This window comes from Trachurus japonicus, chromosome 14, assembly GCF_045865225.1.
Source record: "Trachurus japonicus isolate A0001 chromosome 14, Traja_1.0".
Taxonomy (NCBI): domain Eukaryota; kingdom Metazoa; phylum Chordata; class Actinopteri; order Carangiformes; family Carangidae; genus Trachurus; species Trachurus japonicus.
Window position 1 is genome coordinate 22,496,471 of NC_140920.1, and position 14,487 is coordinate 22,510,957.

General features: G+C 38.4%; 1 protein-coding gene across 6 annotated transcripts in view; it reads right to left on the reverse strand.

The window, feature by feature from the left end:
• The window catches only part of cadm1a (cell adhesion molecule 1a), a 382,219-nt gene that overhangs the window by 105,096 nt on the left and 262,636 nt on the right, over window positions 1-14,487 (reverse strand). For 5 of the 6 annotated variants that reach the window (XM_085798376.1, XM_085798377.1, XM_085798372.1 and 2 more), the window contains exon 2: window positions 13,679-13,696. The exons of the other annotated variant lie outside the window; for it this stretch is intronic. In XM_085798376.1, coding sequence (XP_085654502.1) covers window positions 13,679-13,696 — 18 coding nt within the window. The remainder of the gene's footprint in view (window positions 1-13,678; window positions 13,697-14,487) is intronic. 6 annotated transcript variants of the gene reach the window in all.

The following is a 14,487-nucleotide window of genomic DNA, read 5'->3' on the forward strand; positions in this document are numbered from 1 at the left end:
ATTATGCGGACCGGTAGCAAGCAGCGAGAGAGAAAAGACAGTGGACATGCACCAGATTTCACATTCCAGCAACAACTGAAACAAGTTTGTTCGAAATGAAGATAGGAAAAGTACAAAAAATACACAGTGGTGCCATCGAGCATTCAGGCTCTTTTTGAAGAATGGAAAAAGATAGATGTTGCAGTGTGTCACAAACTTGTTCATTCCAGCTTGGGCCTATTGCTTGGTCATGACCGTGGTAGCTGTTAGCTGGTAGTGTATGGGATTTGTAATGTGAGTAATGTGAATGCTATATTGGTGGGCCATTATTAACATAATATTTTTCTTGAAGGCCATATAAAAGTGTATCGCAGGATAGATCTCCCCCAGGTTTTTGACATGACATTGACATGTGTGCTAGATTAATGTCCAACAATGTAAAAAGGTAGAATATAGTTATATTAAGTATTCAGTAGTAATAGTAGATGTTTTTCTGTGACATTAAAGAAAACCTCTGCCATGCACAGGAATAGCTGATCTCTAATGTATTGTATATGTATTTACTGTTAGCCAACTAACAACCATTTTGGTAAGACTTTGACGCCTATTTCTATAATGCATTATAACCATACTTATAATGAGTTTAATGTGGTTATAGCATTGTATAACTATAATTATAAACATTCATAAATGATCATAAGGCTTTATAACAATAATCATAACACACTATAAAGCATTTTATCATGACTTATAAGGTCAGGTATTATAATAGGTTATAATTGTTAGTAACTCGCTGCATTGCCCACGTCGATAATACATTATAAATATAGTTATAATGTGTTATAATTGGCTTATGAAAGTGTATAACCATCATTATAAACACTCATAAATGATCATAAGGCTTTGTAACAATTAGCATAACACATCATAGAGCATTTTATAATGGCTTAAGGTCAAGTCTTATAATAGAGTTATAATGCTCTATAATGTGTTATGCTTATTGTTATAAAGCCTTATGATAATTTATGAGTGTTTATTATGATAGTTATACACGACTATGAGCCAATTGTAACGCATTATAACTATATTTTTAATGCATTATCAATGTGGCCATTGTCAGCGAGTTCCTAATAGTTATAACATATTAATACCTGACCTTATAAGTCAAGATAAAATGCTTTATAGTGTGTTATGATTATTGTTATAAAGCATTATGATCATTTATGAGTGTTTATAACTGTACTTATACAGTGCTATAACTGCATTATAACTTTTATTATTATAACCCATTATAAGTATGATAATTATGCATTATAGAGATAGGCATCAAATAAAGTGTTACCACAATTTTTAAGTTTCTTATGCATGTTATCAACGCAATGACATGACATATTTCAAGTTCTTAAAAAAAAGAAGGAGATAACACATATCAGCTGTAAAAAGTAGTATGTCTGTCAGTGATCGAAGGTTGTAAATGGCTTCAACATCCAAAATTCCTCACTTTTAATGCTAACCAACTACAACTACCACTAAACAATACTTAGGCCGATTTACCATGGCAATAAATAAAAAGTAGAAGAAAGCAACCTTTTAATGTACATGTACCCAATAGTGAGAAGTGTGTGTGTGTGTGTGTGTGTGTGTGTGTGTAGGCTATGTGTATGTTTCCGTTTTTACTGGTATGTGAAATCTGGTGTGCACCTCATGTCTTTCCTTCTCTCTCGCTCCCGATCCGTATAAAACTTAATGTTATATGAAAACAATAACTAGTAATAAAAACACAGACATGCAAAAAAACGTAACGTAGAAAAAAGGCTATGGAATATAAGTTATATTATATTGAGTATTTAGTAGTGACACAACCTCTGCAATGCTAAGGAATGGCTTCTCTGTAATGCATTCTATTGGTGGTGGTGATGGGGGTTCCGATGAACAAGAAAAGTGGGTGTGGCTGTTTTTTTCTCCACCAAGGAGTGTTTTGGGTGTAAAACTATTGTTTGCGATCAACTCAGAATCATGAAAAACCCCTAGTTTGACCCCTGACAAATTACTTCAGGCCAAATTTAACATTTCGGAATGTTCAAAAATCCAGTTACGGGTACCCCAACTTTGAGTAGTTTTTTAGGGGGTTTCCCACGGGAGTTGAATTTCAACATTTTAGGACATCATATTACGCACTTTCCTAAAGACAATTGTGAAGAAATTTATTGGTAAGGATTTAGTTCCCAGATTTTCATATGTTGCCCTTACTATTACTTCTGCTTTAAAGGCAAAATTGTGATTTAAATGATTCACTTCAGCTCTTGGTTTATGTAAGACGCATGGAATTTAATATATTATATCTGGAATCATAATAGGAGGTTCACAAGACTGCCAGTGAAATAATTCAAATGACGACAGTTATATTCCGTTATTAAAACAAAAACTGGTTTCAATTATTTTAATTTTTTTTGTGAGTTCTACATAAACCAAGATTATGACATTTAACTATACGTTATCTTTCATACTGCAAGAGAAACCCTAATAATCTTGGATTAGCTCACAGGCCTTAAAAGCTTCATATTAGACAAATCAGTTCCCTTCTCCTCAACACACTCTAAAAAAGGGGATTTCTTTTTGTTATTATACTAATTATTATCACTTTTACCATTATTGTTGTTATAATTGCATCATAAGGTGAAACACTGACTTGTCGCTCTGTATTGGCAAGCAATCTTGTGTACATTTACACCTACCCCTTTATATTAAAATTCACTCCTTCAAAATAAAAACTGTAATATTCATATAAGCAATGTCCCATGGAGGTATGAGCGTGACCACTGACAACACAGGTCCTCTCAGTAATGGTGCTGTTTTGTATATTATATCTGCCATAAACCAGATGTTCCAATCACAAATTCCCTCTTCATCATCTTACATGTAAAATAATATGAGTGAAAACATGGAAGGGGCGTTAAGTCATAAGATTCCTCACATCTGATGCTTTTTTCTCAGTGTGCAGTGTTTACAGGTGAAACTATCGTATAAGTCACCTCCAAAACAAGAAGAGGAGAGTGCAGGTGGAAAAACAGCTTGTGCTGTAGGGCTACTGTGCATCCTGACTCAACCATTTTTAATGTGTAGCAACTCGTGTGGATATTATGTTGAGTCAGGCAGCTGCAGAAGTGCATGAGGAAGCAGAAAGAGGATATCACACCATCATCTCCTGACACACGCTGGGTGAAACAGGTTTACTCTTCGGGCGCCACGACAAGTGACAAACAACTGATGACAAAGGTGTCGGTCTAAGGGATGTGTAGCACCTCTGCAATCCATCTGTCAAATAACCAGCACTCTAAAGAGGCTCATGATGCAAAACATATCACCGATGGGCTTCTATTCACTCATCAAGTACATACATTTAATATCACTCAAGTGAAGTGACAAAAATTAAAGTTACTTCTCATTGTTGGCAAAGTTGGCTGTCATTTTTTATTTATCTTTACTGGTTATAAAACTATTATGTCTCGGGGACAGCAACAGCTGAAGGCTTTTTGTGCACCTGTATGTACATCCCATTACTGTGTGAAGGATATACTGTAGAAACAAAAATGGAAGGAAACTCTTCAGTCTGGGCATCGACATTTGCTTGGGGGTCAAAGGTCAATCTTGTGGTGACCTCATAAGATGCAGTTCTGGCCTTTTGAATCCAATCTTTAAAGGAATTTTAGGGAACTCACTTTGACACGAGGACAAACTGATAAGATTTTGGGAGTTAAAAGTCAACTCTAGTTTCTAGCTTTTTAGAAGCTTTGTATATATTATAAATCAATAGTGTTAATATCGATAACTCCAGCAGTGGGAGGCAACAGTATAGCATGCTTACCAGCAAACACTGATATGACCCATCTAGTCACTTTCCAATACCGAGTAAATGCAACGCTAGCTAGAGCTCATGATCAGACTAGGTCAAGCTGCTAATGCTAATGCTGGTTATACAGCAAAAGGCAAACCTTCAAATAGCTGCATTAACGTCAGTGAGATTAGACCATCATATATGGACAAAGACGTTTGTAGCCTGACTGAACCTTAAATTCACAGCAGACTGGAGACTGAGCAGTGTGTAGGCATGGCTGTGACTCTGGTCTGAAGCTGACAGCAGGCAGACAAACTGTCTCCAGCTGGCTGAATGATATCAGAAATGCTATGGACCAAAGTTGTTTTCAAGTTCACTGCATGCCAGTTTGGATGATGCAAAAAGAGGCTGCCAGTAATTTGAGATAGCAGCGATATTGTATATATCATGAGAGAAGAGGGATTTTTGAGGATGGCCTAAGTCGACAGATCATAGCCATTTTCACTCTCTCCTCTGCAGCCCCTGCGTAACATACAAGGTTGTATGTTTTCAAAGTTTCCCTCCACTACTACACACTTTCCAGCTGCTGCTACAAATTTAAACCATTTTTTTTCACATAGCAATCAAATGTTATTACCCCCTTTACTATAGAGATGTAATTTAGTGCCATTTTTATTGCAGTGGATTGGAACCATAAAAGAAGAAACCAAATGAACTCGTTAGGTGATAAGTTACAGGCAACAGATGTTTTTTTCTATAAACTAGGAAACCTGCAGCACATCCAGCCTGTTGCTGGGTATGTATACCCCCAGCTATGCATGAATCATAGCTTTGATTGCAGTCGCTCATGGGCACGACTCAGCCAAAGTATCCCAGCCAGTCTGAAAGGAGGCATTAGTGACCTTTGTTGCTTCTCCTCAGCGACGGCAGCTCCACTTGAAAATACAGGAAGAGCAGTGGGCAGAAGACAAAATAATTCAAAACCATTCTTGATGAAAGACTTTGCATTTGCATTGTCACAGACAGAGCACATGGCAGTAGCCTTTGTGTGAGAGAAATGTATATCTGTGAGACACTGTTGAGCTGTTGTTTCTCATATTTCCAAACACAATGGTAAGAAAAAACGTAACACTGAAAACTGACATTTAGCAGTCTCTGGAGATGTTAATGTTAATAATGGAGTGGGAAAATGTGAGCGGGAATGTTGTTGGTCCACAAAAAACAACAACATTTATCTAGACAACAATATGGCTAAAATGCTATGTTGATTTACATTGTTGTCATTTACCAAGAATCACAGAGGCTTTAGATCTTCATCTCTGTAAATCCGATTTATCAACTATTTAAGCGAAAATCAAAAGAGCTGTGTTGTTCGGTGGAGAAACAATTGGCCAGGAGAAGATGCTACATGCTTGGTTTTTAAACATTTTTCTTCTTAATCAAAATGTCCACTTAGGAATTTCACAGTAAATTTCACACTTTCACAGCGGTGACACCCAAATATGAGCTGAAAGAGACAGAAACCAGACGGAGCTGCGAAACATCGGTGGCAATTCTTTGCAGGGTCGGCGCTATGAGGCGCACCCCCTTTCACACGTGTCATTATTGTATTAAGTGTTAATATTAAAAAATATTGATTCTAAGAAAACAATGGCGTGGTGCATATAATATACAGCAGAGAGCAGAAACATGGTCTCTCTCTCTACTTCCTGGCAGGCAGCTTCTCTTTTTTGTGCATTTACTGAGACTTATGTTTCTTTTGAAGTTTCCGATGCACTTGTTCCACTTCCTTCATTAGGAAACAAATAGCTCTTGAAACTTCACTGTGGAGCCCCCACCGCACTGATCTTAATGATGCAACTTTGCCACAATAACCTCAAGCTCTTTATTCAAGTACTAAAATGAAGTTTCCTTTCTACTGATACTCTGTTTTGAAGAAATTCTGGAGACAAAATTCTTTTAGACAGGCTGGATCATTCTCTAAACTCTAAATTCTCATTCTGTCACTAAACTTCATGAGATGGAGAGTTAACTGCAGTTAACTCTTTCTGCAGAATAGGTATAATTCTGCACTTCTCAGATGGCTGCACATTGTTATGATTCAATTAAGACAAATAATTGAATCATATGATGAATGTGGCCCTCTGTTGACAAATGACATATTATTACGTTTGTTAATCAAAGAATGAATATCTAATCCCACCCTACAATGTAAATATCAAGCTGAAGTTGAATTATACAAAATCATGATTGCAGTATAAACCCATTGAACCTGATTTGATTCATAATTAATCATCTTCCTCCTTCATTTGATGCAACCATTGCCTGAGATGAAAAATCATATTTAGTCTCTCTTGTTGCACATTTGCACTCTAAGAAGCGAGACGCTGACAACTATCAACACAACGCTTAATTACCATGTTGACATGTTGTAAACAATATTGCTACATAAGTATGAATGCCAGTTAAAATAAGAAAGTAAGTAAGCTTGTTACAGGAGCATATTTCCACAACCTCCTACCATCAGTGAAGAGGTCGCAATACTTTTCATATTGGTAAAATGAGGTGGTGATCGTGAGGAACTAGAGGAAAAGACTATTTGCTTGTAAAAAAAAGGCAAGACTATAGTTAAAGTTCCTTTAAAAAGACCATGTCATTTTGATAGATTAATTAGAACACAACATGGTTGTAACAGCTATGCCATTTTCCTTAATGATAAAGACGTGTCTGTGGTCAAAGTTCAACCATTTAGATTTTAACACACTCTCAGTATAACTGATCACACACTCTGCCTATAAAGCAGAACAGTGAAGGAGATGCAATAAGAAGGTGTTAGCATCTTAGGCCATGCTGTGTTCTGTCATGGATAATATTATTGACTTCTTATATGAATGCAAATGCGCAGGGGTAATTTTCCAGAGGAAACAAGTGGCGGCCGTGCTGTACTGTACTGTAGGATTGAATCCAGTAAATTCTAGGCTAATACAACCCAAGGACATTTATAACCTGTGATAAATGAGGGGACTGTCTGTGGAAACCTGAAGAGTCTAACTGTATTTTCATAGCAGATACAATAAAACAGATTTCCTTAAATCAGATTTCTTTTAATTGTACAGTAGTCCTATTTTTTTTTTCTTCTTCTACTCCTGATGTTCTATATGTTTCTTATTGTCTAAAAATCCCAGTGGTGTAATACAGGGTATAAGCAGATATATGGTGTAGGTTACGCCCTCTAATTTTCCATTTGGTATTGCAGATTATTGCAATCAGGAATGAAAATATACTTTATTGAAAATGCTATTGCAATTCTATTCACGAAACAAAAACCGTGGCCCAGAGAAAGTGAAAGAATGGCTGTCCAACTCTCACATGTGGATGGAAAAAAAAATTAAATAAGGAAGAGTAACGGCATACTATTGTGAGCAGTTGCTAATGTTAATTTCATAATGAGCTTTACTCCCCGAGGTCAAGCTGCAGAAGTTAAGTGACAATGTGACAAACATGCCTGGCCCACTTCTGGGTGAACTAAATTTGCAAGAGTGGTCCTCGCCTACATGTCACTGTTTATAACACAGGGCATTTGTCCCTCACTGGAGGCCTGCTTTTAAATAGATTTTTTTTTTAATGGGGCTTGAATTAAGAGTATGCCCACTTCACCACTGACAAATCCCATCATAGGACCAAAAACCAACAATGCACTGATCCCACTGACAATAGTTGTCTGCATCCAGAAGCTGCTTTATCTTGTTCTGTGCTTTCGTAAATGTTGTTGTCCAAGAGCCAAATACAAAAATGAGCTAAAGTGGGTAAATGTTCCTGTATTAATGTGAAAAGAGGCATTGTACTTTCCATCAATCCCACTTACACTATCCCAACTGTCAAAAATACTCAAATACATGTGTTTTGATTTTGCAATTGAAAACTGCTCTTGAATATGACTTAGCCTCACAGGGAAGAAAGAAAATAATCATTTATGGGCTGTTTTTGAAAGTTCCATCTTTACTGCCTGGGTAGAGTTTAAGTACTAACAACTTTAGAATTAGTTCATATTAAGCAGATGGTGCGTTCACTGAGTTGTCTGTGTACCTCAGTACAGACAAGGGCAGCTTGTCCAACCTTTCTGCTCCCTTTAAACTCAAATTTCTATCATATTTTTTTTTAATTGTGTGCAGTTGCCGCATCATCCACATTTTGTTTTCTTCATTGTCTTACTGTAACTTTACTTCCACAATTTCCCTCTTGTTGTAAATCAATAAGTAGTGGTAGAATTCGTATGAATGAATGAAATACTATTTAATAAGCTGGAAACTGGCACACCATTTTTTTTCCCATACATTATGACTTTATTCATTTCACCAGTTGAAAGATTGAATAAGCTTTACATTTTAGTCAACAGGTTCCTAAAAAAAAAAAGGTCTATTCAGTGAACCAGCTGCATCCTCTGCTCACAGTTTGGCTCAAAGCAGCTCATGTATTGACAAATGTAGATTGCAATGCATTGGACTGGGGGACGATTGACATTGCAATAGCAAAGACACATCCTGTGGGTGGGAAATTTGCCTGGCACTGTGAGAGATGACCTTGCTGAATACATATTCTGAAGAAACGCTGTTTGAGCTTCAGTAGCTTGGGAAATTGAACCTGTGTTATAAAAGAAAAGCATACAGGAATGACAAGCAAACACTGTATGCATGTGACTGATGCAGTCATTAATCTGAGCTGTACTCTGCATGTGTGAATGTGTCTGACTACACACACACGCATGTGTCTCTGTGTGTTTAAAGAGCCTCTCTGTGCACACATGGATAAGACTCTCAGTGTTTAACTGCTGCGTCCTTCAGCCCACCTCCATCCCCTCATGCCTTCCATTCTATTGATTGGCATATAGAGCCGGCATGAGTCACCCACGCAGGAAAAGAGAAGTCTTGTCCGTTGTGGCAGGTCATATAAGGAAGCACTGTGACCTTTGACAACAGGAAATGTTTTGTTTCCTTTCTGGACCAAATATGGCCAATGCTCAGAAATGTTTCCTTTAGTGTTCTCTTGTAAGGATGCAGTATATTTCTAAAGCATCATTCTCAGCTGGAAGAGAAGTTTCCTGAATCCCGAGTTAATAATAATGATTTAATTGAATGTAGTGCATGTTTGTTTGTTAATCAGTTGCCTGAAGTGACATATTTAAATTGCTTGTTTGGGGAAAGCAGCTCTTCAGAACTTTATGATTGGCTATTTCCCTCAGATGTCGGATTAAAAAACAGCTCTCCACCACCAATCAACTAAACAAGAAATATGGCTGAGTCTGTCAGAGGAATGGTGTTCATCCCTCCAGCAGAGCTCCACAGACTGGAGAAGCCTTGCTAGGCACTACAACTCCTCTGCAGTCGTACTCCGGCTTAAACATTTCCCAATGCTATTTTTCTTTCATTTGCATCCATGTTGTTATTAATAACTGTAAATACCTTTTCTATTTACTTCATTAATAAAGAGTGAAGTTTATAACTAATGCCATCCATGCGTTCTTAAAATAAATAGTGGTTATTGTTTGAAAGTTCTGTTCTGCTGTAAAATCATATTTACACAAGTAAAAAAGGTATTGTTGATTGTTACTTCCTGACCGGTTATGACCAGTTTTGTCACTTCCTGCTCTTAAGAAATACGTATGTCATGTTGTTCACATCTAAGTCATCCATAAGGAAGCAACATGAAGGCAATACTATAACAATTTATTAAAACATTTTTAATTCGGGTTTTCTGGAATTTTACTATTTACACCATGTTTACACTGTGAAAACCACATTATTTATTTATTAGTAAAATATAACACCATAGCATTGCCATTTTTATGTCCCGCACTAAAGGTGAAGTTTTTTTACTCTGTACTATGTATTATGTCACAAAGATGCTGATTGTTTTCGTGTTGCTTAATGCCTGTTTTCATCAGCTTGCCTGTTAAGAGCAGTTATAGTAAATGTTCAGTCTTATTTACATTAAATTGGTGTTTTGTCTGAGTCTGGACATGCAACACAAGAACACAACAAACTGCTTCTTTGTTGTGCTTTCATGTTTTGTTTTATTTTTTACCTCTCGATCATGTTCCTATTCATTTGATTTGATTTATATTTATTGTAAATTTGGAGAACACTGGCTCTTATTCATAAGTGAGAATAAATAAAGGGCAATCAGAATGGAACTCTGGAGTTGATTTCTATTTATTCGAGCCAACAGAAGGCAACTTTCACTTCTTTAATTGCCTCACAAGTAACTGTAAGTGTATAATTAGTAGTGCTGGGCATAGATTATTTTTTTTAATCTAGATTAATCTCACTGCAATCTTGGAGTTAATCTAGATTAATCTAGATTAAAATGGCTCATTTGAATTCTGATGAAGGCATTCAAGTGATGCACGATATGAAAAATTTCTACCAATAACCCATAATTTCCTGGTTCTCATTGCCGATACCGATAAATTCATATTTGTATATATAACATAATAGGCTCTAACCCAGGGGTTTTCAAAGTGTGAGAGAGTGAGCCCCCCTTATTGAAAAATAAACAGCTGTGCGCCCCCCCCCCCCCTCCAAAAAAAAGAGAAGAGAATTAAACATAGCCTATTTATTATCAATTACTATGACCAAAACAATATTTGATTCATTAAACATAAATTGGTCTTTCCTGTAGGATTTGTTTGATTTACAAGCTTGTTTCTCAGCATATATTAATTATCATGACAACATAGCACTGACGAATAAACCTAAACATTGATACAGAACTCTGTAACACACTCATCACACAAGCAGCTTCATGATCTCCCTGTGTGATCATCTGGGAAGCAGACAGTCTGAGGTTGAAGTTTATATCAATGCACAGGTGACACTGTGACAGGTCTCTGTACGTCTTGACCACATGTCAGCTGTTCATCTGGGAAGCAGACAGTCTGAGTGCATCTTTTTTTTATTTTTTTTTTATAGGAGCGGTATATTGCGGCTTTATGCGGGAGGACACGCAGTGCTACAGCTGATCCAATGTATTTATCTGAGCTTGGTCACCGCGAGAGGCACCGGGTCGCTTTGAGCTGCGTTCATATGAAGTTATAGGCTACCTGACGCTGTGCAGCACCTGACGCTCTTCTTTTTCCAACATGCGCGGATGTAACGACTCCTACTATGTAGGCTACTGTACATGTGTGATTCGCTCCAAGCGACAGTGGTAAAGCAGCTGTTTTAATTCCCGCTGTGGAGCTGTTAATATGTCACTTTATTACGTTTTAATATTTTTTCAGAGGGAATCTAACCGTGTAGATCCCCACTTTGTGGTTAGTTTATCCAAATAACGCCTGTTTGCTCCGACGTTGTGAGAGCAGCCGACCGGGAGCAGCAGCAGCAGCAGCTCGTCACAGACGCAGCTGCCTCCGGTGACACCGGTCAGCTGACGTGGCGGTCAGCCTGCGTCGCCGTCGGCATCCTGCGGGGAGAAAACGAGCAGAGTAACTTACCCGCAGGTTTTTAGAGGTTTTCCGCCGGTGGTTTAATTCTTTTTAAATATATAAATGTTGGTCTCATTGATGAAACCTAACAACTGTGGAAGCCGCAGTTTGAATGAAAGGTGAAACTTACTGGACAGAAGAGCAGCGCAGCCTCAGGGCTCTGTACAGAAATCACCACGTTACGTCAATAAATTAATGTTTTACAATGAACCGAGCGGTCTACCTGTCATTTAATTGAAATAAAAAATACAGCAGAGGGAAATTCGGTGTGACTCTTGTTTTTTTCGTGTACGTCCACGGTGCACAGCTCCACGACCTGCTTTGTACAAGGTGCATGTTGACCCAGCCCCCAGACAACTTTGAGAATAGATTAACGGCTATAATTTTCTTATCGCGCGATAAGAGTCTCACGTTAACGCAGCACGTTAACGCCGTTAACGGCCCAGCACTAATAATTAGTGACTCTGCAGACTAACAAACTGTAAAAATGAAACGCTGCCTGACCGGACTAAAAAAGGCATCGATAATGAATCCAACTTTTGAATAAATTCTGAAAATTCATTTTAAAAAATATTGTATTTTAAAGCTTCTTTTGTGGGTTGTGCTGCCGTTGTGACATGACTTTTTCCTCTGCCTCTGTGAAATACTGCAATCACTGGCAAATAGTTCAAAAGGGTATGAGAGCTTGATTTGGCAGCTTACACGCTCATTTGGAAGTATTTCAGTGCAACGCAACGCAATGCAACAGAAACATATATCGACAATGGGCCTGCACACCGAGAAGACAGCTTGTTAGAGTGTCCCAATTTGGATCAGTTCAACATTTCTTTAGTGTTGACAGTTAAAAAAAAAGTAAAACACTAGGAATATGAAACATTATGGTCTAAGTATTTCACTGCAGAGCGGAGGTGGGCTCTGCTTTCATATTTACATTGATATCAGATGGAGGTGATGATTGTCATTGACGGCACACGTTGGCATGAGTTTTCCGTTGCCCCTGCAGCCACCGCCGCTGCTTGGTGGCAGCGGCGTAGGTCTGTGACCGAGAACAGGGCTCCGTCCAATCAGCCCCAAGGGAGGATGTCTCGCTGCTCAATTCTAATTCATGTACATATAAATAACTGTCGCTGGCACTGCTAATTGGATTAAAAGGCTTGGTAGAGGAGAGACAGGGGAGAGGGGGAGTGAAGGCATTTAAAAAAGCAACATGACTTGATTTACAGCACACTTTTTTTTCTTGTCTGTGGAGGCCCATTATGACCATGTAAAGAAAAAAAAGTACATACATGTAAATATAGAACAAAAGAATAGCTAAGTGGAGGTTACTGGATATTATGGTAATTCATGCATGGTTTGTACAGTATGTAATGCATATGTAGTGATTTTAATGGACACAGAAGCGGGGAAGTTATGTTTTGTTGCAGGAGACACCACAGGCTGCAAAAGAAAGAAAGATCAAACATGTACTTACTCTTGGACAACATTCAGACAGAACTGCTGCCAGGATTTTTTTTTTTTTTTTTTTTGCGTGTGCATGTTTTTTTTTGTTTTTTTTTTACCCTTTAGCACTTTGACAGGAGCCCTGTCACATTTCTACAACTGCATTAACAACACTGCTGCCAGTCCAAACACACCCTGCCCTTGGTTGTTGTCAGCAGCCACATCCCCACCATTCCTCTAAGTGCTCGTTTAGCGACGATTGCTTGGTACATGCAAGATGACTGAGTTTGACTACAAACCTGCAGATCTTGATGTGAAGGGCAGCATTAATATCTGCAGAGACTCAGAGTTAAATAAACTGAAAATGGTGCACAAGCGAAAAGCAATAAGGAGGAATAAATACTGGAACTGATCTGATCAAACATCTGAATCAGTAGCAACAAAGCTGCAAAACAGATTCAGCCCGAGCTAAGAACTTGGACACAGCGTATGTGCAAAAGAACACAAAGCCCATTATTACTGCTTACGGAGGGTTTTGTTCAAAGTTTTTGTTATTTTGAGAAAAATGCTGTTTTGAATAAAACTCCTCAGATCATTGAGTTCAGTCTCTGTGCTATCTGGTTAACTGCAGTGTACACCACAGATGCTACAGCTAGGCCATGTTCAGAACGACGGCAAGATGCATCAGTCAGCGGCAATGACAGCAGCATGAGATCAGGAAGAAATGGACTGTGGAGAATACAAGAGTGAGGCAGACAGAAATCTAAATGTGAGAGAGGAGGAGTGAAACTGAGATGGAGAAGAGATTGCGGATTAGTCACAGGCTACACACAAACACGCTGAGAGGACGCATGTCTAGAAAAAGAGACAGACGCCGGAAAAAGCGGGAATATGGAGAGAGGATGAGGTGAGGAGAAGGAGGAGACGTGGGGAAAGCTTACCTGGGTACTGTGCAGCTCCTGAGTCGGAAGAGGAGGACAGGTGGGAAGGGCAGGAAGGAGAAAGGGAAAAAAACAGAGGGTGGTTAACATTCAAAGCCCCATTTAAATTGAATGGTCCCCATGCATTTCTTCAGTGCATAGAGGTGCATGCTTGTAAAGTAGACAGAGGAAAGCAAAGGAAACATATTCATGCTGTCCCCATCTTCAAACAGAAAGATTCCAGTAGCAGCCACTTTAAGATTTTAACTTACAAAAGGCAAAATAGATTGGCTTTAAAAAAGGTTATTTTTTAAAGCTGACATCAAAACATTATTCTGCAAGTAAGGAGGAGGCTGACACCTTGTGCACACCCACACACCCACACAATTAGTCCTTTTTAAATTTCAGTATGGATAGAGGTAAAACACAGTCTATCTTTTTTTTTATCTTGTGAAGTTCTGCTTATTTACAGGACAGAATAACATCCAATCCCACAATTTATTGGACAGAAATAGGTGATAATCAATGACATGGTACAATGCAGTTTGTTGTAAGATCCCATGTAACATTCTGTTGCTGTAATTCAACAGGTTATGCTGTAAATTGTGTTGGTGCATGGTTGGGTTTAGATTCTCATTCCATAAATCTGAAAAAAAGACACAAATAAACGAGTGGAAGCTGGCTAAAACTGGATGAGTCGGTCTCAACTGGGACATCTGTATAAAATCCAACATTGCTGGGAAAGTGCAGCGTTTGGCCCTCGGTATACAGCCTGGCATCCCGTTCCGGGCCGCCATCGTTGAGGAACATTTTACAGCCAAGTAAGCATC